Raw genomic sequence first — 25,254 nt, 5'->3', positions numbered from 1 at the left:
TTATTTTCTCTCTAAAAAGTTTCACTTGCCTAGGAAAACTTCTCTTTGAGGGGCAAATTCCCTTCCAGCCATTCTGCTCTCCTGCCCACTGCCCTCTGTGGGGAAGTGGAGTCAGGCCCTTCTGCCTGGAGTGTCTTGGGAGGGGAAGCTTCTGCCATCCAGGTGCATAAAACCCTCCACGTGGTCCTCTCCAGCACTGCTGGTTCTTTCAGGGATGAGCCAGGAGTAGACTCACAGTCCCTATGACAAGCTGAGAGTGTCTGGGGTCCATGCCTGCTATCACTCCTGTGAGTCCTATTCTGATTGAAGGCCTATTCCATATCACAGCATCCCGCTGACAGAAATGACAGCCATCATCTCCAAGCTAGCTACTCCTCCCAAAGCAGAGAAGAGACAGAAGTGTAGCCTTGCCAGTCCTCCTGCTTATCCCACTGTCGACTGAAATAAAATGCACAGCCTAAATGTTGAGAGTTATGTTTTATTTGGCAGATGTTTTCAAGGACTCGAACCCCTTCGAGCCTGGGATGACAGCTTCCCAGATCGCTCTGAGAGCCTGCACCGAAGAGGTAGGGGCAGTGCCAGGATATATAGGAGTTTTACAACAAAGACCAGGTAATCGGAACATTAAAGATCACTGGTAAAGAAAACCAGGCATCTCAAGTTAAAGAATTTAGTGCTTTTCTATATATAGGAAAGAGCAAACATTTGGGATCATTGAAATCGTTCCTTTGACAAGCACCTAGCTACCTAGGGCCAGTATCCTGTCCTTTCTTATTCTGAGTCCCTTCAGAGGGTACCATTGTGGGTGGCTGCAGAAGCTGGACTGCAGGCTTGTCTGAGCTCACTGTGGCGGGTGGCGGCAGTGGCTGATGACTTGATGGCTTCAGCACTCTTTGTTTACCGACACGGCTTGCAGTATTTTTCGTTCACACCACCTCTCCTGACACCCACAGGTCTCCCTCAGCCTGACTCAGCCCGTACCTGCCGCTGCCCTACCAGTGTCCCCAGCCCCGGCCTCACCCAGCCTCTCCCAGGCACTGGGCTGTCCTTTCCCCACTCTTGTTTCTACCATGTTGGTGCTCTTTCTGCCAAAGCGATCTCACAGTTCATTCTGTCCACTTTGCTTCCCTCCCTGAGGGCTTTCTTGGCCACGACCACTGGAGGCTGCCCCTCAGGCTGGCAGAAGCAGTTCTAATTTCTCTCACTCTCTCCAAGGGCATTCTGGCATCGGAGCCAGGTGCAAACCAGGACAAAGAGGCCAGAGTAGGGTGTGCTTCCATTCAAATACCTGGATACAGCAGCCTTGGAGACCAGGCTTCCCCAAATATTAGGGGATAATATCATTATACATCATACTATTACTCAGACCATTTTCACACTGGCCATGCCACACACACGCACACCGCGGTTTTAGGAATAAAAATTGTGTCTGCCCTAGAGAAATTCTCAGGTCTGTGCCAAAAGAAGGCACACAAGAATTTTCATTATGTGTAGTTTATAGTAATAAAAACTTTTAAATAGTACCCATGAAAAAACTGAGTAGGACCTTGGAAATGATTTTAAGCAATAAAAGCATGACAAAATGCTTAAAAGGCAAAAAGTGTTGGGGAGCCAATGCTGCAGTTCAAGTCTGAAGGCTGTATGCTGGCCAAATTCCCTCTTACTCCAGGGCAATCTGTCTTTTGTTTGTCAGGCCTTCGACTGATTGGATGAGGCCCACCCTCATCATGAGAGGCAATCTGCTTTACTTCAAAGTCCACCAATTTAAATATTAATCTCATCCAAAAACACCATCACAGAAACATCCAGAATAATGTCTGCCCGCACATCCAGACACTGTGGCCCAGTCAAGTTGACACAAAATTAACCATCACACCACATCCCTTTAATTTGGCCAGATTTGATCTTCAAATTCTCTCTCAATGGCAGGACAGCTGCTGGAATCTCTGCCCAGCTCTTTTTAGCCTTCCAGCTGTGGTCCTCCACTGAGCGCCTTGGCAATTTCACCCTGCGCATGCCCAGTTTAGAAGTCAGCCAAGGATGTAAGGGAAATTTTAAAGCAGATTTCGGGGCTCCACCTCTAAGGCTGCTTCCTTTAGAGGATTGTTCTCCTAAATTTGTGGCCACTATGACAGCTTCAATTCCCAGTCTTTGTTTTCCCATCCCAGTAAGACAGCCACTTTCTGCTTAAACTGTTCTATTGCCCTGTTCGCCGTGTAGACTGGATGTGCCCTCAGGAGCAGAGCCGGATAAATGAGGAGGCTACCTTCTTCTTTCTAGGGTCAGGTTCCCTCCTCCATCTGCTGTAGGGGGCTCTGCGGTGCCTTTCCATTTGGTATTACTTCATTGTATTTTGTACTGAGCCTATAATATTATTAGGAGAAGGGTTTGAATGATACACTCCTCTGTTATTTCCAGCTTCAGAATCCCTCAGGATTTTTATTTTGCTTTGTTTTTTCATATTTTAACATTTCCAAGCAAAGAAATATTTTTGTACTAGTATTTTCAAAATTTTCAGATTTTTATTTGACTGGGGTCAGTAAACGTAGAGCACATAATCTCAATCCTTTATAATCTGTTGAGATTATTTTTGCTTCTCTGTGGCCTAATGGAAGATCCCAACTTGACATGTTGATGCTTGGAGAGCTGGTTTAAAACTTCCCGCTACTTCCCTCTGTGGGTACTATGCTTTATTTTTATTTCAGAGCTATGTTGTCAGGTACACAAAGCTTCATGATGCTTTTAATATCACTGTCAAATATCCTTCTCTGTCTTTTGTCTAGCTTTTTACTTGAATTCAGTTTTTTCCTGATAATACTCTTTTTACATCTGTCATATTTTTTGTTAGCATTTGCCTGGTATAACTTTTTTCATCCCTTTATTTTTAATCTTATTGTAGTTTTTGCTTCAATTATGTTTATAATAGCATGCAGCCGAATTTTTAAGTCAAAATAAATGTTTGTTTTAAGTGGGTGAATTTAGTGATTTTAACTAATTCACATTTATTTTTATGTAATTATGCTTATTTTTGCTACCCTGATTTGTTATCTGTTTATGATACTTTCTTGTTTATTCCTCCCCTTCTGACAGCCTCTTCCTCCTCCTTCTGCTTTTTCTCTTTCTCTTTTTTTATTTCCTCCTGCCCTGTGGCTTGTAATTGCTTGTAACTGTTTCCCATCCTCCCCTTATCTTTTTTTTTTTTTTTTAAATTCTAGGACTCTTCCTGAATTTGCAGTATACAAATTCAGTACTATATTTTTCTATCAATATTGAGAATTCATCAATATTCTATATTATGTCCCTGAGCAATATAGTGATCTTACATCTGTCCCTTCTTTTTCTCTCGTATGACCACCCATATTGAGGTCAGGTGGAATTCTGATGTATAGTAACAGTACCACAATTTTTGTAACAATCATTACTTATTTAAACTTAAATATAAATTTTACTAATTTCTTTGCTCACTGCTACTTTTTTTTAGTCTCACATATTCCTCTTAAGTCAGTTTTCATTGTGCTGAAGTTCATCTTCTAGGCATTGTTTTTTTTTCAGAAAAAAGTTTTGGATAGTCAATTTTTTGAGGTTTTTGATTTCTTTTTCCTCTTCACTTGAATGGTAGTTTGTTTGGGTATTGAATACTACATTGCCTAAACATTTCCCCTGAGAATTTTGAAAATATTGCTTCTCCATCTTCTTTCATTCAGTTCTACAAATAAGAAGTCTAATTTTAGTCACATTCTCATATTTTTATAGGTCATTGGATTTCTATGTTCTTGGTCCTCTCAAATTTTACTTTGATTTTTCTGGATATAGTCAGTTTTGCATTTATCTCACTAGATCCTTGCTTTTAAGTCAAGTTCTGGTATCTTTCTGCAGCTCTGGTCCATTTCATTCTCTGTCTTTTGATACGTCCTTTTTTGCTGTTGTTGTTCTGCCTGCTCTCCCCGTCTAGAACATCTAGTAAATGAGTATTAGGACTTCTGGGTCTTTCCTTATATCTCTGAACTTCTATTTCATATACTCACTTACTATCTTCCTACTTTGCAAAGAAAACAGACTGCACAAATCCAGACAAGCAAACGGCAGAATACTATGTATCACAGAATCCTGCACTTCCTCCCGCACAGCATAGACCCAGGCACAGGGGTTGTTTTGCCCTTCCTTAGCTTCGCCATGGTCTTTTCTACTCCTGGCTATTGGCAGACCGGGTTCCAGAATGTTCCACCCTCCTCCCTGACTCAGACTCCTCCCATCCAGGCTGGGAGATCACTCTGCTAGCAACTAGGATTTTCTCTTTTTCTGGGCTCCAACAACACATCTCCAAAGCAATCCTTGCTTACCCCGTTTGCCTGCAGTTTCCCCTACTTAAGGACCACATCTCTGTCCCCTGTTTTTTTTCCCATAGTGTCTGATAATAGGTAACATTGATAGGACATTTAGAAGTTTTGGACACTGTTCAAAGCTGTGCCACATCTAATAACTCATCAGGGAATCCTGGCAACTCTCTGTGGTCACCAGCTCCAGGTGACAGATGAGGAAACTAAGACAAAGTTGAGGGCCTAGCCGGAGGTCACCCACAGGGAGTAGGTGACACACAGGAGGGGTTAGAGCTCAGCCATCTAGATGAGAACCCTTGTTCTTAATTCCATCAGCGAGGAGCCCGGTGGTTGTTACACTGAGCGCACCTACATCTAAAAAAGCTAGGCTTGGACATGCAGATACAATTTAAATGGATGAAGTGTCCACAAAGCCTGGACTGAGAAAGATTTTTCCTGTCCTATTGTGTCTGATTTTCCTCCTGAGATCAGCCTTTCCTCACGACCTCAGCCCCACTTCTGCCCAACCTGAATGAGCGCAGATCAAGGCCTGATGTGGAGGTAGGAGGCATCAAGGCCACCTGACTTCCCAGGGCTGACGGAGGTGAGGGGAGCATCATCACATCAGCGGCAGGTGGAGTCACCTGGATGATGGGGCAGAGTCCTCAGAACGTCTCCCCTTGGGGCGAGTCTACTGGGGACGCAGAGCTGAGCCCTTGCTGCTGGCTGCAAACGCCCCATCAGAATATGCTTAGGGTAATCCTTGGATGTGGTTTTAATTCTTTGTTGGTTGGTCAACCACTGTGCTTGACTCACAATTTGTTGCCGGTGATTAAGAACCATCTCCTGATTTAAACTCAGGAAAGAACAACAACAACAAAAAAAATCAGAAACCCATTGAAAGACTTCCTTATGGGCTTTTTTTTTTTTTTTTTGCTAAGAAAATACGGCGAGCTCTGACCCACTTCCCTGGTGGCCTACATGCCGGTGTCCTGAGAGCTTCACATGCATCACCTTATTTAATGCTGACAAAGATCCCACAGGGAAGGTACAGCTATTACATTTTACAAATGAGGAAACTGAGGCACAGCAAAGGTAAATAATGTGTCCTGCTCACAAAGCGGCATTTGGGTTCAAAGCCTACATACTCTACACCGCGCAGAGAGGGGACCATCCCAAACCCATCCGTCCTCTGCATCTTTGCTGCCAGCAGGCACTCCACCCCCAGCCACGCTCACCCTTTGCTTGGACTGGGGCAAGGACACCAAGCATGGCCCTAGGGGTCTGTAGCGTGATATTGACATGTCATGCCTCCTTTGAAGATCAGAATAACTCTGACACTTTAATCTCCATCTGCCTAACTTGTTTCCTACTTCTCAGCTGTCTCCAAACTTGGATGACGGAAAGGACCATTATTTACTCACTTATTCAACCCCCCATGTATTCTATGATAGACTATATCAGAATTCTATGATATGCATACTTTTAACACAAAGAGATTACATACATGTATTTATTTAATTTTTATGTGTTTATTTTACTCTACAGATTCAATGTAAATATGTTTCTAATTTATGGATCTAGAGATTGATACCTATTTGGAATTTGATGATCTTGCCAGATAACCCTCTTACATCTCACCGTCTCCTCCAGGTGCTGAGTCTTGGAGGCAGCAAACCACCACTCTGCCTTTAGATCCTGGCAGGCTGCTGCCATCTGTGGCTTTATCCACCCATGTAGGGATGGCTTTTCCTTCTGGTGTCATCTGTCCTTTTGCCTTTGGGCAGGGTGTTCTGCCTGTTGAGATGGGCTGTCTGGGATCTGTATGTGTTCTGAGGGCCCCAAGGCCTACTGGACTGGGAGGGGCAGGGTTTATCCGAGCCCCTGGCCTCTGCTAGCATTCTTCCAAACCATGAGGTGGGGCAGTGAGAATGACCCTCACTCAAGACAGTGCACACACAGACACAATGATTTCTTGTGGATGCTTCAAAACCACATCCAAGAGCCCTTGCCCAATGACACCTCTATCCCCGGAAGCTGATCCCATGGAGAGGGGCTGTTGAAAGAGGCATCAGAGGGCTTCCAGTAGGACTGCCACAGAAAGAAGTCACTGAGTTTGGATATGGGGTGTCAGCCAAGGAGACCAACTGCATAGACCTCCCCAGCCCATTCCGGCTCCCACAGCACATCTGCCTCTACAAGCTGAAGACCCTGGTCTTCAGACACTGGTTCTTCACACAGGGGACCTTGTGTGGAGCTCAAACAAAGCCAGAGCCCAGGAGTGGTGCTGGGAAAATGTGCCATGCATGACGTGGGGTCGGGGAGAGGACCCCACGTTCTCTTGTGTCTATAGAAATTAAAATGATTCCAGAGAACCCAGAAGCATTCACCTTCCATTCACAACCAGATGTCTTAATTAAAATGATGTTAAAGGAAGCAAATCAATTAACAGATACCTTACAAGATGGTTTATTCTATCTTCCACACAGAAAATTGCTGACGAGTTATCACATTACCGCTTTAGGTTATCAGTTAACAAAGGCTGCTAATGAACTACATTGTTATCAAGTCAGATAAAAGACGCCCTGGGAATCCAGGCAAATTATTATAACACAGCACTTTGTTTTAAAAGATAGCTCAGCTCTCATCGCATACAAGGAGAGTAATCCAAGGGGAACCAGTCTGCACAGCCACCCAGATTTCTGTTGAATTAAAAGGCCAACAGTGTTCCATAACGGAGTGGAAATACAAGGTTAATATTACATGGAGATAAACATGAGTGGGGTCTGGGCCACAGAGCCTTAGGTTTAAGGCAGTAATACAAAGATGTGAGTTTCCTAAGTCTCTGCCAGTTGCATTGTCCGTGATCAGGTATGCACATTGTAATAGTCACCACAAAATCTAAAAGCATATTAATAATCCCTTGCATTTGTACAGCTCTCTACAAGGCAGGCGTCTGCTTTGTCCTTTAATCCTTTGTTGGCTCCACTGTTTGCAGAGCCAACATCCTCCCACTCCAGCCATTTCATCCTTTGGAAGGTCTATCTTTCATTCGCAGGGATGAAGACTGCCCCATGGTTGCCATGTTTCAGGGCCCCTGAATTTTGACAGGGAGATTCTTCTGGCAGCTAAGAAAGTGAGGTCAGCAGTTCTGGAAAATGCTGCCCACCTGTTAGTAAGATGGTGATGCTAAAAAGACTGTAGCCCTGAGTTTGCTTCTTATTCCATGAGCCGTTTGCTGCAGGTAGATTCCATTGCCATGGACACAACGCCATCATGGAGCGTGACCAGCTCTGACATGGGAACCAGGATAGGCAGGGAAGATTTCCTGGCTTCCATCTTTTTTCACTGCTGGAAAGAGTGCTCATGCATCCCTCTGTGCCCTCAGTTTCTTGCAGAAGAGAAGCAATATTTTCCTTTGAGACAGAAGCACTGTCATAGATTCTGTTCCTTCTATTATTTGCCCTGGATTTTGAGTTCCATGCAAAGGTCCATTACCAGCTTTGGATGCTTAAATTCAAGTCTCCAAGACTGCAATCTTGGGCAGCAGTCCAGGCTGCCGATCCCCTCCCGAAGAGGTTGCTCACTCAGAGCTCAATCACTGCTGCATTTCTGGAAAGGAAAAGAACCATCTGGGCGACTTACTGACAGAGTGACTATGTTCTAACTAATCACGGCGTACGCCTAGGCAACCCACACAGTTAAACGGGTATGAAAGAGCCCATCAGCCAATCCTAGCAAAGTGGAACAGGTCCTCGTGCAACATAGAAAGGGACCTGAAGACCAGCGGCTCTAGGTGAAGGGGAGAGTTTTTCAGATCGAGCACAACCTAGAGGTTTTTTCTGCCAGATCAAAGCCACACAACTTCATCCACTTTGGTGACAAAAAGGGAAGAAGTCATTCCCTTGCCTGATCTTGGCATTGATCTTGATCTTGGCATTGACCTTGGCATTCCGTTGGCATTGATCTGAACAGGTGCTACAAGGAACAAGGTAGGCAGACCTACGAGAATGTAACTAGAAACTGATACCTTCACGTCTGAACTATATGCTGTTACAGAGGATGAGACTTCTCCGTACTTAGTGGACCAGTTTTGACAGGAGGGAATGGCAGCATAGACATACATTAAAAACTAGGAACACAGAAGAAAAGATGGACACCAAACCAGACCCTGATACAGAAAATCTTGGGCTGAAAGTCAGGCAGAGAACTTGCTGTGGCCACTCTTGGCCAAGGGTGTCACCAACACTTTCATGTGGAGATCAAATTTACACCAACAATTCATGGCAGTTTCACATCAACATTATCCACAGATCTAACAGCTGGGCACATTTATGCTGACACTGCATACTTGTTTATGCCATTTCATTGTGCGTCTTCAGTCCCAATATCTTGACGTCTAACATTTCCCCAGGAGAGAAGGGGCAGAAACAGCAGACAGACAGGGCAGGATGAAGCATCAATGGGATGAGCCAAGTCAACATCCATAAAAGGGACAGCATATGCATAGCAAACACCCCGTGTGGAGGACGAAGGGCTCAGGTTGGGGTCAGGGTTACAAAGCTTGATGGCAGCAGAGCCAACATGGAAGACAAGCAAGGCAAGGATAGTGAGAGAGAGGAGGAAGAAAGGATTCAAAGCCTCAAATGCGGTCAGGGTTTTGTGTTTCTCCTTTAAAGGATGGTGGGTCCAGAAAAACAAAGAGTTTGAGTTGGCTACTCTGGAGGTCCGGGGGCTCAACAGAAAGTTTATCCCTCCTATTATCTTTACAAAGTCTTGAGTTAAAAGGGTCCCTTTGGGTGTTGCTAACGAGAGGATCTAAAGTATCTGGAATAGCCAGCATTTGCACCTGAGATACTGATGCCAGAGAAGATGGGAAGACCAGGAGAGCAGCTGCGTCCCACCCCTGATGTCCCAGAGCTGGGAAGTGGCACCCGTGAGCTACCCCACTGAGGAACTGTTCTCTGACAGGATAGAGATTCCTCTACAGATGGGTGCACCACCAGCCCCTAGATAATCAGACACAATCTATAGGGAAAGATTAGCTGGACAGACGCTGGGACAGCACCTGCTGGCCGGACTAGTAAGTGAATCAGGCTGCGGACCTGGGCTGGGTATCAAGGGAAAGAGAAAGAGACTTTTGGAGACTCTGGGATTATAGTGGCTGCTTACACCCAAATCTTCCACCCCATCCTCCAAAAATCATACAGACCAACAAGAAGAGAAGGAGAAAAATAAACTTAACTGGTAACAAGGGTGCCTATATTTCCTGGTTTGCCTGGGACCATTCCAGGGTAGATCTGCTGAGGATAAGTTAATGCCTGCTAATGCTGAAAGTCTCTTGACCAAATCCCACACACTTTCCTGACTTTGAAAACTCAGTAAAATAGGAATTGGTGAGTGTTTCCTTAACATGATGAAAACATGTGTACCTAGTTCTAAAGCTAACACCTCACTTAATGAAAACCACTAGTGGATTTTCCACCAAGATCAGGAACATGACAGGGATACTCACACTGTATTGGTGGTTTTAGCCAATGCATTCAGAGAGGAGGAAACAATTAGAGACTTAAGAATTAGGAGAGAAGATCTATAATTTGGCAGATGACATGATATGATGAAAACTCAAGGAGCTCCAGAAGAAAACAAACAAAACTATAAAAGCATTCAATAAGGCAGCTGCTATCATGTTAACACACCAAAAAAAAAAAAAAATTCATAGGCAATCTATTACCAAGTAGGAGACATAATGGGACGTTCCATTTACAAAAGAAACAAAACCATAAAATATTTAGGAATAAACTTGACCAGAAATGTGAAAAATCCATAAGGGTAAAATACGAAAGCTCTCCTAAGACACACACAAAAACACAGACTTGTAAAATATACATATTTCTTGTCCATGAAGGAATGCTTACTGTCATAAAGAAGTCAATCGTCTTCAAATTAATACATGAACGTAATTCAATCCCAGTGAAAATAGTAAGATGTTTGTTTCTGTAGCTACATTCTGAAACTGACTGTAAAGCTTGTATGGAAAAACAAACACACAAGAACAGCTAGAAAAGAAAACCAGGGTGCGTGGGAAGCAGCCCCGCCAGGTAACAGGCTTTCTTGATGCCACCACACAAGTGTGGTAATAGCACGTGAATAATCACAAATATCATTGGAGAATAATACAAAATCTAGAAATAGTCCAAGTATACGTGGAAATTTAGAACAGGAGAAAGATGTCAAATAAAACGCTGGGGAAAGTAGGGTGTTTTAAAAATGATATAGAAATAAGTGGATTGCTATTTGGGAAAAAAATAAAATTGGATCTATGTCTCATACCACACACCACACCAAATGAATCAGAGATCCAAATAAAAATAAACCCACATGAGAACCAGAATTATATATATATGTATATTTATTTATTTATTTATATTTATATATACATAGGTGTATATATAAATATTTATCTAATTTTATAAAAATTATATATATGCAGAAAAATTTTAATTAAATATATTTTTGTAAAAGGAACACAGAAAGGATAAAGTGGGAATATTGAGATTAATCACGTCAAAGCAGTGGGTGGGAGCAGGGTGGAGAGGACAGAATGAGAGTAAAATGTCTCTGAGTTTACCTGTTTACGTTTTTAGTTTTGAACCAGATACGTGATTTACATACGCAAAAATAAAATTAAACTCAAAGGATTAAGAAAGGAGACATAAAATAGCATATGCACTGAAACAAACATCTCTCACTCTGTATCAAGTTGATAGCATAACCACACTGAGAGAATAATTCAATTTGAACACAATGCTCTGTTCACATGGAGGGCTCAGTTCTAAGAACAAAAAGAAATTTTTAAGCGAGTTTGTAGTTGTATAGTGTTGTAATCCTGGAAGTACATATTTAGTGCATATTATAGGATGGAGCAAATGGGTAAAAATATTTATACAGTTGGGTAATAGGGTTTTCACTTTAGAGGAAGCAAAGTAGAAATACAAAATAAGAACTCTTAAGAAGACACTTATGGTATTGAGTTTTTAATTTAAATATACATTTGCTATAGCAACACTATTTACAATAACCAAGACATGGAAACAACCTAAATGTCTTATCTACAGATGAATGGATAAAGAAGCTGTGGTGTATTTATACAATGGAATACTATTCAGCCATATAAAAGAATGAAATATTGCCATTTACAGCAACACAGATGGACTTAGAGATTATCATATGAAGTGCATTAAGTCAGACCAAGAAAGACAAATATATGATATCACTTATATGCGGAATCCAAAAAAATTTTCAAATTTCACTTACAAACCAGAAATAGATTCACAGACATAGAAAAGAAACTATGGTTACCAAAGGGGAAAGGCAGGTGCGGGGAGGGATATATTAGGAGTTTGTGATTAACAGATACACATTACTATATATAAAACAGATAAACAACAAGGACCTACTGCATAGCATAGGGAACTATATTCAATTTCTTGTAATAATCTATAATGGAAAAGAATCTGAAAAATATCTATTTATATATGCATGTATATGTATAACTGAATCACTTCGCTGTATACCTGAAGCTAACATTGTAAATCAACTACACTTCAATAAAAAATTAAATAAATAAATAGGCATTTGCTGACTGTCCGTTAAGAGGGCTGGTAGACGATGATGCCTGAATGTCCCTGAGCACTCACTGTGCCCAGATCTTGGTTTCTAAAAGCTATTCCACATCAGAAAGAAGGAGGAGGAAGAGAAGGAAGAAAACACGGATCTAGGGAAAATGGGTGACTCCAGGTCTGGACAGGGACAGTACAAGGTGAGCCTGGGACACTGTGTTGTGCCACAAGTCTAGGAAATGCTCAACAACTACTGGGATCCTGTCTAAAGCCACCAAGAAGTGACCTGTACTGACAACTTGGGACAATGTGAGCATCAAAAAGATTCATGATGGTGATGAATTATAATGCATTGAAGTCCATAAAAGAAAGAGAAAAGGAGAAAGGATGGTCTTTTTTGTAGAAGAATGCCAGCTATTAAATGTAGAAGGAATGCTGGAATTAGAAACTCAGCTCTCTGTAATCCTCAGTGCAGTAACTGATTCAAACATGGACATGGAATAGATGTTAAATCACTGGGTAAAGAATTGCTCGGGTCAGGATGTTCTTAAGGTCTCAAATTCGATTATTTACTAATTACAAAGGGGGGATTTTCTCTCTACAGTACAGAGATCTAGCTGACACTTCCTTAAAAAGCAATCAAAAGCAGTATCACCAACAGTAAGTGAGCCTGGCGTCGTGTGCCTCCGGATGCACTGAATGCAATTCACTGAAAGATACACATGCAATGTCACCTCTGCAGTAATCCTGAAAATTCTCAATGCGAATCTACTCAGGAGGGAATTGGCCAATCTGGAAAACGGGACAGCATACAAGATGACTGGCTGAGGTACTTCAAAATCGACAATGCTGCTGAGAGAGAAGGCAACATCGAGAGAGACTTAAAAAAAAAGAGACAAAATCAAAGACAATGGCTCCTGACTTGGAAAAACAGAGCTCTAAAAGATACTTGTGAAACTGATCGGAGAAATTTGAATACGGACTGCGTAATTGATGATACTATCGAATTAACATCCATTTCCATTCTTGGTAAATAAAATACAGTAAAATTAAATAAAATAGAAAATAAAATTTAATTATCTTGCTGTTAAAACCCAGGTATCTTAGCTCTAATCAGGCAAATGCCCCACAGCTTCATTTAAAATCTTGTCAGAGTACCACTGTTTTAGGGTTTTTCTGCACATGTCCCAAAGAGATGCTGATTCCTGGTCTCACAGCCTTCCTGGCACAAGGACTTCTAAAGGACCATGGCTAGCAATCCCCCTCTCTTCCTGTGGGAGGCGCTCAGGGGAGCCGCCAGCCAGTGCAGGAGACCAGAGGGACTGCCTTTCCTCCTTTCAGTAAGAGCCATTGGATCCCTCTTACAACTCACCTTTCAGAGAAACCGAATTTTAACCTGCAGAACTGGAGGACAGGATGTTCACTAAATCATTCCTAGGTGACAGCACATGCAAAGTTCCGCTACAGGAGAACAGCTTGCTTGGCCCTAGCTTTTTCTTTCAGGTCTAACTTCTTCCTGACTCAAGCCTGACTCCATCTAGTGTCAGTTTTGGAAACTTGAATTGTGTCTCCCTTCTCTGTAGAGGAGCTCCGACGTGATACGTGCCAAGAACAGTTCCCTGTACACGGTTGGGGAATGGATGCGGGGAGAATGGGCGGGGGCAGAGTCCGGTCCAGCCATTAACTCCCAGCCACGCACTTCTCCCCCTCTTTCATTTCTTCCTTCCCTTCCTCCACCTGCTGCCTTCCTCCTGCACCCTTCTCCATCCTTTTCCTGCACGTCACTCTCACAATGTTTCAGCCTCGCCTGGATTATGTAAATTTCCTCCTATTGCTGCAATGTATTAAAATAATCCAGACCCTCCAAACACACACAAAACTGAGACACTCCTCTGACACGATCGATCATACATAGGAGCATAAAACCACAGTGATTGTTCATGCAACAAGGCTTTGAATTGGCGTGTGTGTTATTGTTCACAGCAACAGCTTCATGCGCACGCATGTGTGTGCCAGGCCTTCATTATGAGTCATCACTGCTTCTCCCAACCCCTCACCCCTCGCACGCACGCATGCATGCATGTCCGCACGCACCAGGATGAAGCAAGCACTGGGCTTTGTGAAATCCTTCAGATTTATGAATTCCAAACTAAGATGTCCCTGATTCAGGGTTTGCAACAGTTCTGGAAACTTTCAAGGGCACTGGAGCTTTCAAAACACAATGCCTTAATCCCACGGGCCCCCGGATGTGTGTGGGCTGTTTGGATGGCCAAGTCAGCATCTCTCACTGTGGGTGGTGACAAGATCACTCTGCTGGAATTTCCACCTGCCCACTCGATCGCCCTGACACAGGGCCTGAGCCGGCCACGGCAGCCTATGGCCACACGCCAGGGTGCCTCAGCCACCCAGCAGAGGGCCCCCAAGGCCACGCTGTGGGCAAAGTCTTTGCCATTGCAGGCACAGTCCATCCATCCCAAACTGTCCCCCATCCTGCACTCCCCACCACAGAGACCAGCTGGGCCCCCAAAGGCAGTGCAGGTTCTGGACCTGGGGTTCACCTTTGCATTCCCTCACCCCTGCCATCAAAAGCTAATCCTTCTCATCCTTCCAGACTCAGTCCGTGGCCTCCCACACCCCAGTCTGTCAAAAGCCCTGGTAGAAATCCCGATGAAGTTCAGTCTGCCTGATTCTACAGTGGGACAGTCTGGGGCAGCTCCAACCAGAGTAATCAGAGTATAGCCCTGGCTGAGCTGGGAGAACACCTTCCTGCCAGGGCTGGAAGAAGACAGAGCTTCCCCAGGGAGAAGGCACCCTTTAGGGTGAAGAAAGGGAGGGCATTAGCTGACCTGGAATTCCACTTTCCTGCATGAGTGGGTCATGAATTTGGTAGCAGTCGGGAGCTGTTCAGCACGTTTCTTTTAGAAAAAGAAACATGACAAGTTAGCCAGGGTGGGTCTGGGAGTGTGTGAGCGTGTGTGTGTGAGATGGGACACGTGGCCTCCGTGGTCCCCCAGTCTCAAAAGCCCCCAATTCCACCACACATTTCCAAAAGCCTCCTGGGGCTGGGGACCTGCCCCCCCCCCCGCTTTGAGAACCCCAGGTGCAAGAGGAGGTGACATTGTCAGTGAGAGGAGAGCTGTATGGCCACCCCAGGACCCAGAGACCACCGCCCACCACACCTAGGACGACCACATGCTCCGGTTTTCCCAGGATGGTCCGGGTTTATGCCCATCGTCCTGACATAATTATTAGTTGTGTCTCTTCTCCACTCTCAAAAAGTCCACATTTGATGGTAAGGTAAACAGTCACCCTATTCACACCTGTCTCCCCTAGGCCAGTGGGCTGGCCAGCCAGGTGGTGGAGGGGGAGGACAGGGGATAGGACAGAGAGAGAGAGACCGAAAAATACTGAGTCAGAAACAGAGAGGTGATGCTTGGAGACAGAGTTGGTGAAACATCCTTTAGGGCCTCACAACTCAGAGATCATTGCCAGAAATCAGAACATCCGAAGGAGGGCAGATCCTCAAGAAAGTGAACTTCTTAGGAAAGTCCATTTCCAGCTCACCCCCTGGGCATCCCCCTGATCACAGTGTGCCACACGCTCATCTCTTCTTCATCCATGAATCCATCCATTCCTTCAAGAGACACTACTTTGTAAGTCCCAGGTCCCAGGGACTGACCGGAGGGGGAGACTGTGCTTCCGGTTCCTTCTAAAAGCCCACCACCCTGTCTCAGCCCAGATTCTACCCTGAATACCAGCCACTTCCTGAACATCTCTATTTGGAAGGCTTCAGAAGCCTCAGATTAACAGTGTTCAAAAAAGTAGTCGCCAACATACCCCCACGGCCCACTGCCCACACCTGATCTACCACCTACTCCTCCAAGGGCACCACCCAGCCAGGACTTCCCCGCCCCAGCAGATGCTGGCTGTTCTTGGATTCCTTCCTCTCTTCCTGCAGCATCTTCACTCTGCTCCCAGGTCTTGGGCCATCTGCATCCTTGGTATAGCTCAGATCCTTGCTCCCCCAGTGAACTTCTCCTCATCCTTCCACATACAGTCCCGGTCTCAACCTGTGCTCCCAGACATCCTGCTTCTTTGCTGGATAATGCACCCTTCTGCACCCCCAGGGCACAAAGCAACACACACTTAGCCCTGTCACAGCACCCCCTGGCCCCAATACCAGGCAACAAGGATCTATAATGTGTCCGTCTCCCCAGTAGACTGTAAGGGAACCTGTCTTCTCTTTTCTTAATTCTCACCGCCTAGCCCACACCTTAATGCTCATTCATTCATTCACATCTGAGTATCATGAGTGCCTCCTCTGTTCTAGGCTCTGTGCTATGTGCTGGGGCTACAGAGATGAAGAGGATCCCACCTTAAAGGACCTTACATATTAAGGGGGAAACAGTCAAAAGAAATAGACAAATCGATATATCATATACTGTCAGCAAGTGGAAAGTACTATGAAGAAAAATAAGGCCAAGTAAGGGAAAGAGAATAACTGGAGAAGTGGGGAGAGGGTTCTATTTTAAGCAGGCTATCTAAGACAAAATGGTGACATGGAAAGCAGAGATGTGAAGGAAATGAAGGGCAAAGCTTGCAGCTATCTGGGCAAAAGCATTTCATATGACAGAAAACAGCAAGTGCAAAGGTCCTGAGGTAGTATTGTGCTTAGAGGCCATTAGCTTTATGAGGAAGAGCACTGAGGCTGGGTGGCAGCAGGCAAGCCAGGTAGCCTGGAGCAGAACACATGTGGCTTCCCAACTGGGTCATGGCAGGAGCTGAAGATGTCACCCTGAGAGTCAGGGATGCACTGGTGGCGGGGGAGGGGGGTGGAATCTGAGGGGGAGGGGAGATCCTAACTCTTGGTGTGCAGAAGCCAGCCCAAGCTCCCTTTGGTTACTGTACCCTGTGGGTCTCGTGCTCATGACACCTGCCTACTGCCCAAAGGAGGGGACCCAGGGTGCATTCTAGTCCCCTAGGAAACATTTCAAAGTGGAGAAAGGGGCTAGGATGTCAGGTGAGAATATAGATAAAACAGGAGGGAAAATGGTACCAGTCACAAGACAGCGGCGACCTTACCTTGGGGTTCTCTTCTTTAGCGAGATGGTGTCTAAACAGAGAAAGCAGGATATTAGGCAGGTAACTGAACAGGACCCTGTGGTGACTTCCCAGGACAGACCCCCTCCCCTATATCCTCTGCTGTTGCTTCTCTTTGAAGTACTCAGATAAGAGTATCTCATGTACATTTCCTGAGTTTTTCAGTTGCCAAAAACCACCACCAAAGGGAAGAAATTAACTACTTGATGATCGAGAGCACATGGCCCCCAGACCTCCTGGCGCCTAGGAGTTGACAGTGTTGGTCACCCTGTTACCTTTACATCAACCAATCAAAGAATTGTGCACAAGCTGATCACATACCCTGTGACCCCCTCCCTTACCTGGCCTTCAAGTAAACTTTGCTGAAACCTGTCAGGGAGTTCGGGGTTTTCTGGGGCATGAGCCACTCCATCCTCCTTGCTTGGCTCTGCCATAAACTTTCCTCTGCTCCAAACTGACATTTAGGTTTGTTTAGCCTCATAGTGCATCGGGAACACAAACTTTTGTTTGGGGACAGCCAGGGGGCGCTGTGACGATGGTGCAGCTCGCTCAGTGCCAGGCAAGCAGGAGAGGGTCAGAGCCCATCCCACCTGTCGCGCTGAGAGGCTCCCTGGGTTGGGGCCACTGGAGGAACAGTCCTGGGCTCAGTGCTCTACCCCCTCCCCTTTGGCACTGTTGGCGCTTCTCTCTCTGGGTCCGATCACTGAGCGCCTGGCTCAGCACACAGGTAACAATGAGCATCCACCCCCAACTCCAGTTGTTCCTCTCCTCCCGCCTCCTTGCAGATCCTGGGCTCTCTTGCCCTTAGGAGACCCAGAACGTGTCCTGCTGTGTGATGGAGAGGCTGTTTCTTCTCCCTGCTTATTCCTAGAGATACAGAATCAACGGCGAACAAGCCCCTACGACCAATCAAACTCCTTGTGCAATTGGACAGGCCCCTAAGTGCTGTGTCTCCTCCTCTCCCTGCCCCATTCCCTTCTGCACATCTTTGCAGATGATAATCACATTTTCCAGAGATGTGGTGAGGCTCCTTCCTCCTCATCTTCAGGAAAACCTCACAGCAAACTGCCTCATCATACCATGAAGCAGTCTTACACAGGGAATGTTTTTTTCTTTCTTTTTTTTTGGTGTGGGGAGGTAATTAGGTTTTTAATTTATTCTTAGAGGAGGTACCAGGGACTGAACCCAGAACCTCATGCATGCTAAGCACGCGCTCTACCACTTGAGCTATACACCACCCGACTACGGGGAATGGTTTTTGTGGGTCACACTTTCAGAGAAAGAGGGTGTGAATCAATGTCACATTTTACTTTCAAAACTCAGAAACTGAGTGTCTGGATCATGAGGATACACTCAGCACTGCTCGGAGTAGGCTTGCTCAGTTTACGAAGAAAAATGCAGCTTAGCCCACACCATCGGCGCCGGCTGCACCCACCACCACCCAGCCATGCTAGGATCAGCCTCGTCACCTCCTGCCATCAATTTCATCTGATCACACTATTTGCATAAAAGAATAGACATTTCTGTCTGAAGCCAACTCAGCTCTCTTCCCCACCTTTCTCCAGGAAAGCTGATTCTTAGGAAGAACAAGAGTGACTAAATGGAAAAATACGGGAGAAGGGGGGGCGGTGGGCAGACAGACAGAGACACAGAGAGGTCACTGCATTTCTTTTCAACCCATGTTTCTTAATCTCTCTCCAGCTGGCATGGCCCTGGGAGCCTCCCGCTGGGCGGTTGCCCGGGGTACATCTTGTGTCGGGCAGGAGTGGAGCTGGGGTTGACCACCACCATTTCCTTACCGTTGAAGCCCATGTTTGTGCTTCTCAGGTCTGAGGAATCGTTATCAAACAGGTGCTTCCTGATCATGCAAATCTTCAGGGCCAGGAAGCCGGCCAAGATGGCGATGCCCAGAGCAGTCCCGATGAGGGCGTATTTGATATCTGACGGGCAGGGAGGAAATGAACCAGGGGCTGCGATCAGTCACCACCCTGCAAACGTCTTCTACGGCTCCTTTTATGCTAGGATGGAGTTCAGATTCATGCACCTTAACATTCCACGCTCCAACCCGCTGAGGCCAGCCTCATTTTCCACTCTCCTGGGAGCACACTGCCTCCCTGCCCTTCCACCTGCGCCCCGTCTCCTCTTCCTGGAACCCCATCTCTGGTCCCTTAGCTGAGGAAACCATTCCTGAGTGGCTGATGCCTCATTTCTCTGGCCTCCTGTAGCCGTCCTCACTTATCTCTGCATCAGTTCATTTATGGAGTATGTTTTGATGGCTTGCTCTGTAGTGAACACTGAAGGCAAGAGACTAAGCCTTCGAGTCCATCTTGAGGAGCCTGCCTTCAGAGGCAGAGGACAAGAGCTCACTCTAATGCCAGGTGACAGGGGTGGGCCGGTGTGGGAGCCAGGAGCCTTCCCAGAGAGGGTGACCGGCAAGCTGCACTGTGCTAGGTGAGCTGATCCCTGAGGTGGAGGGAGGGGCTGGCGAGGGCATGGAAGCCAGGCAGAGCCCACTGCCTAGGGGCTCACGGCTGCAGTGCAGGGCACTGTAGGTGCAAATAAAACATCTTTCAACAAATTTAAAAAAAATCATCTCATAGAGAGTGGACGGAGGTGGCCCTGATGACTCATGTCCCCTTTGAGGGCAGTCTCTCTTGCAGCATGCCCCCAGGATGAAGCTGTGTTAGCCACTCAGGCAGCCCTGGAGGGGGCACTGCTCTGGTTTTGTGATGACTGGCAGGAGACACATATCAGGATACCCCACCAGAGTGCCTCCTCCCGCCCCTCAGCCCTGCACCCAGAATCAGCCAGGCAGCCACCTACCAGTTTCGGTCCCAGCAGACTTGCCCGTTGCTAACACTTGAGCTCCTGCAACATCTGCGAAGACCGAAAACCCAGAGTCTGGTTAGAACAGAACTGCTGGCCGTGATCAGGCCAGGGGGTCAGGGGCCAAACCTTGTTCTAATTCCAAGTCTTCTTGGAGATCTGGTGACCTCTGTCCCCCATGGGCCCACATGGGGCCCGTCCACCCACCCACACACCACAGATATGATCCTGGTTTTGTCAGTTCTTTGAATGAGATTCATTGTTTCTTTACATTAATTCTTACATTAATCCTGCCGCTCCAGCTAGGTTGAAAACCATTTCAAGGGTGGGACAAGGTATTTTGCACATGGTAGGGCTGGACTGCTCCCGCCACTGAACGGAGCTGACTTCTGGGCTGATGCCAGAAAGTCTGAGCTACGTGAGCTACACGCTCTCACTGGGGCCTTTCTGACTTGTCTGGCCCCTCAGTGCCTTTATCGGGCAGAAGGCAGGGGACAGGGCAGAGCAGGGCACCGGTGCATGGAGCCAGGCCCACTAAGGGACAGTCTTTTCCCCTGCCCCACTCACACACAGACATCGTTCTTTGGTCCCCTCCTTGGGGATCTTTCCCCTGATGACCATCACCTTGACCATCTTGCAGCATAAAAGCTTTGTATGAGCCCAAGATGAAACTTGAACAGAGGAAACAGAAAGGACACAGGTCAGAAAGAGCAAGATGGAAAGAGCTGGAGAACCAGAGAGACACAAGGAGACATGCGGACAGAGGGACACACACCGCTTCTCGGCTCTGAGAAGCTCAGACTGCTGGCAGGAGGGCTGGGGAGGAAAGGGGAGAAAGATTTTGGATGTCTAGCATCCAAAAATGCCTGGCCCTGCCCTCCCTGACAGCACCAGGCCCCAGTCATCACCAGGCTGCCAGCATCCTTCATCAGCCTCGCCCACCAAATGCATCGACTCCTTAGATACCACCCTCCATGCTCCTAGCCGGGAGGCTGCCCCAGTCCCTGGCCCCAGAGGGGCTCTCCTGCCCCAGGTCAGGGACTGAGAGAGTGCCCTCCATGGGGGCACTGCTCTCACAGCTGTAAGTGACAAACCTGGGGCGTGGGCCATGCTGTGTGCTCCACCAGGCCATATCCCATCCCGGTAATTCCTGCTAGCCAGCCAGACGGCCACTCGGCGGCAGCCTTTCCCCTCCTCGGGGAGGGAAATCCTCCACCGCCCTCCCCACTGCACTCTGCGTCTCCGCCCTGAGCTCTAAGGAGCCCCCGGGTGAGAATCCGTCATAAACACACTTATGCCCCAGCCACCCCCATCTTTGCCTCCTGCCAGGGTCATGGGCTGGGGGAGTCCCTCCTGGACCATAGATCCCTGTGAGCCCCCAGCACCGATCTCCCCTGACTCTGCAAAGTAGCTGGAGATGGATGGCCCGAGCAGAGCTGGTCTGCAGGAGCAGCCAGAGGCCTGCGGAGCGCTCCTGCCTTCAGGTCTGTGAGAGCCCCAGGAGGAGGCCACGCTGCGCTCTCTTTGCTGGAATTCTCCGTGTTCTCTCATGCAGACATGAAGTAGGAACTTAGCATCCAGATGACAGTCTCTCAGACCCGGGGGCCAGTCCAAGGGGGCTCTCAGACCCGGGGGACAGTACCAAGGCAGGGGTCCTGGGGGTCAGGGACCCTGTTGACCAGTAGATTCAGAAAGCTGTAGTAGGTACAGTGCTGCCCAAGTCTGGCTTGATCACTGGCACTCCTCGCTCAGACTGTCCACACTGAGCCGGGCAGGCACAGAGGGCAGAAGCCAAAGTCCTGGGGCACAGCCCTTGCTGCTGCCAAGAGCAGAAAGCTTGGGGACTGCCTCTGGGTGGACCACTGAGGGTCCAGGGCAGCCTCCACCCACACAGTCTCCGTGTGCCCAGGTGGGTCCCTGCACCCAGGAGCTCTCATCAAGCCACATACCTGAGGCTACACCTGCCTAGGGGATGGTGCCTTTTTCTAAGATGCACAAAGGCACCATCACGGCTCCGAGTCTAGACTCTCTGCTGCTTCCTCATGTCCTGTTTGGACCATGTGCTGACTGCCCAGACACTCCACCCCTCCCTGCAAAATAGCCAGGCTCCTGTCCCGCCTCTCTGCAGCCCCTCCCCACTCAGTCCTGCAGAGCAGGGTCTGCTCTCTGCAAGTCATGTCCCACCAGGAAGGAATCTCCTGCATGGGTAAATCGTCCTGAGGCCTGGAGGGTCTCTGGGCCACCCTCCCCCTGTCCTGAGGGAGCAGCCTTCAGAGAAGATGGGCAGGGCTGCTGTAGAGAGCAAGCGGACAGCGCAGGGTGGCCCGCCCCGTCTGGGTTGGAATCTGACCCGCTGAGAGCCCATCCCTGACGTTCAGCCTTCCTGTGCTGTCCACACCTGTTGGGCCCACCCTCCATGGGGGCTAGCCCTCTTCACCACCCTTATTTGGGCAGAATCAGGCTGTGTGTTTCCCGTTGTGGGGCAGTGGGCGTGCGTGCCCGCAGATGTCATTCTATAAGTATCTGACCTAAAAATAGGGAGAGGCCGCCCTAAGTGTTTGTCAATTGCTGCCTGGCCATTTCCATCTTGGAACTTAAATATTGCAGAATGGCTCCTAACTTTAGATCGCATACATTCCAACATTCTCAGCTTGAGGAAGGGGTTTCAAATGTCTAGAACCAGCATTCAACTTCTCGTAACAGAGTCTGCACATAGGGATGAGGTACCTGCGGTGTGCGTGGCCCTCGTACCTCGGGGGATCCAAGAGCCACCCAGGACCCCAGTCCCCCGTGAAGGAGCTTACAGAGTGATGGGGAGACAAGATTTACACTGAAGAGATCAGTGTCGTGGGTAATGTCCAGCATCTTCCTGCAAACCCAGTCTCCAAGAGCTGGAGGGAGTCTGAACGGGGGTGTGAGGGGTGAACACTCGCTGTGTGGCCCACCCACCTCCCCTGACCCCTCAGCTGCAGGCAGCACCTTGGCTTTCCTTTGGGGAACCATCTCCGTTGGGTCCCAAGGCTGGCTCCAGGATGAATGTGTGAACCACACGTGGTTAATGAGATATTACTTCTTCCTGTCAGCAGTGACTGGTTGAGTTGGGGCAGGTGATCCAATACAGGCCAGTAAGACTCAGCTCTGGGACTTTGGAGCAAATACTGAGAAAGAAGAGTGTCCTCTGGAACTGGTAACTGTGGGGCTGAGGATGGTCCATGAGGTGGAGGGAACCCACTGAGACTGAAGCCCCCATGGAAAGAAGAGGGTCAGGCAGAGATCAAGTCTGAGATAGCTTTTGAGCCCCTGAATCCAGCCTTGCCTGAAGCATCCCTTCTTGACTTTTCAGCCAGCTCAGTAAGGAAACACCTTCTTTATCTTAGTTTTATCTGAGCTAGGTAAGTGTCACCTACATTCAAGAGAGTCCTAATGACTTAGGTGGCAGGTCCTTCACACAGCAGAGAGTGCTGGCTGCCAAAGAGAAGCTGTCACAGCACAGTCTCAAAGAAACCCAACTGGGATCCACAAGCTAAGCAAGCCTGTGTACCACTGGGCCTTTGCACACGCTGCTCTTGTTGATGCAATGCCTCTCCTGTCTCCACAGAAAGCTCTTACTTACTCTTCAAGACTTAGCACAAACCCACCTCCTCTGGAACTCCCCTTCGTCTCTGTTGGCTCAAGATCTCCACCCTCCCGCCACCAGCCCCACAGAATGTTCTCCGGCTCAAAGGAAACACTTCAGGTAGTCCCCAAGTGAGCTGTTTCTCCCCAGGCCCAGGCTGATAAGTGAGACTTCTTTGGAGGTTAGTTTCTCCTCCTGGCAGATTCAAGCAGAAGGTGAAAGGGGAGCATCCTGAACTGATGGGAAAGTACCCCCTGCATTACTGTTAAACTGGAAGTGGCTTGAGGTGATAAGATCAAGTTTGTAGCGCTGAGCGATGATGAGGGCTCGGGAGGAAGTGGAGTTCAGCCATAGAGAAATTGAGTGACAGCATTGCTCCTGTGACTCTGAGACCAGGGACACCCATGCAACACGTGTGGAACACAGATGGACACGTGTGGCTGCCATTGCTGCGGATGTACCAGGTCCAAGAACAGCACAGCCCGCCCCCACTGTGGGGGAGGATCAGAAAGGGGACTGGAAGTGCAGAGCGAAAGGGGACAGGCCGGTGATGCCTCGCAGTATGGTCTGAGCCTGGGCCTCACTCTTCTCACCTGAAAATGGGGCCTTCAGACCCTGACATGTTGAAGGGACGTACTGAGAAAGCTCTTTCTTTTGCCCATTTGTCCCCAGCCTCTCTGCAATGGAAGCTGACCTTGGAGTCCCAGCAGAACCCAGGGCAGCCTTTTCTAATTGGGCTGGTTTGGGGGCTTTGGGTGCTGGTGGCCCCTTTCCTCCTGAGAGCTCACAATGGGTCCGCTTCTCAGAAAAACAAGGTCAGTTGCCCTGGCCCTGTCGCTCCTCCTGGGGCTATTTGCTGCTGTAAATTAGGGACATGAAGTCCAGATATGGCAAGAAGACTTCAGTCCTATTCTGAGCAGGATGCCGGAGGACTCTGAGTTGGCCTGGGTTATACAGCACCCCTGCTCCCAGCAGCTGCTATATTTGTTCTGGGGTCTAGAACCTTCCTGTGACCCGGCTGTGACTTGCAAGGACCTCATGCTTCCTGCTCAGAAGCTAAGAAACCATCTGAAGTTGCACTTCCCCGATACCCTCTTCCGGTCTCATTAAAGAGGCTGCAGGTGCCAAACTTCACGTAAACAGGACACTGCTGCGCCTCTCCCATGGGCACCAGCATTCCTTTCTTCCTGTGAGAGTGCCTAGACGTGGGGCAGAAGCCACCCCGAAGCTGTGCAGGTTTGCGAGGGACAGCAGAAGGGCAACAGAGGAGCCAGGGGAACAAAGCAGAGATGCCTCCACGATGGGGTGGGAGCTTGGGGACACCTCCTTGGCTTCCATGGATCCCCATCCGTGGCAAGAGAGCATCCAGAGCCACACAGATCGCTCGCTCCCAAACCTAGCTCAGGACCACGCAGATCCTGGCCCGCAGTGGGCCCTGACTCCTGGGAGATGGGTAGTGAGTAAGGGATTGCACACATGGGGTCCCTGCTAATACCCGGAAGCGCACAGCCATCAGCTGTCCAGGAGGACCAAGGGAGACCTAGTCCAGCCTGGGGCCATCAGAGAAGGTCTCCTGGAGTCAGCAGCACTATATAAATTAAAACAAAGGGACAAGTAGGAGTTAGTGAAGATGGCGGGGGAGTGGGGAATGGGGGCAGGCGGGGAAGGTGCCCAGGCAGAGAAAGAGACACCAGCCAAGGCCAGGAGGCCTGAGGGGGCGTGAGGGCTTGGGAATCAAGAAGGTGGCTCCGTGGGTCGGAGAGGCAAAGGGGCA

The 25,254-nt window shown here is 47.9% G+C and overlaps 1 protein-coding gene across 5 annotated transcripts in view; it reads right to left on the bottom strand.

Moving 5' to 3' along the window:
- The window catches only part of TMEM273 (transmembrane protein 273), a 55,485-nt gene that overhangs the window by 16,274 nt on the left and 13,957 nt on the right, over positions 1–25,254 (bottom strand). Inside the window, exons 2-5 of one of the 5 annotated variants that reach the window (XM_010986718.3) lie at positions 19,862–19,915; positions 18,838–18,978; positions 17,021–17,051; positions 6,778–7,928 (exon numbers count right to left, since the gene is read on the bottom strand). The exons of 1 other annotated variant lie outside the window; for it this stretch is intronic. In XM_010986718.3, coding sequence (XP_010985020.1) covers positions 7,904–7,928; positions 17,021–17,051; positions 18,838–18,978; positions 19,862–19,915 — 251 coding nt within the window. In that variant the 3' untranslated portion in view covers positions 6,778–7,903. Of the gene's footprint in view, positions 1–6,777; positions 7,929–17,020; positions 17,052–18,837; positions 18,979–19,861; positions 19,916–25,254 lie in introns of those variants that run through there. 3 more of the 5 variants (XM_064487943.1, XR_010381900.1, XR_010381901.1) reach the window with 3 other exon arrangements.

This window comes from Camelus dromedarius, chromosome 8 (assembly GCF_036321535.1).
Source record: "Camelus dromedarius isolate mCamDro1 chromosome 8, mCamDro1.pat, whole genome shotgun sequence".
In the NCBI taxonomy this organism is placed as follows: domain Eukaryota; kingdom Metazoa; phylum Chordata; class Mammalia; order Artiodactyla; family Camelidae; genus Camelus; species Camelus dromedarius.
Note: the sequence above shows the minus strand (reverse complement) of the source record. Positions and strands in the feature narration are given on the sequence as shown.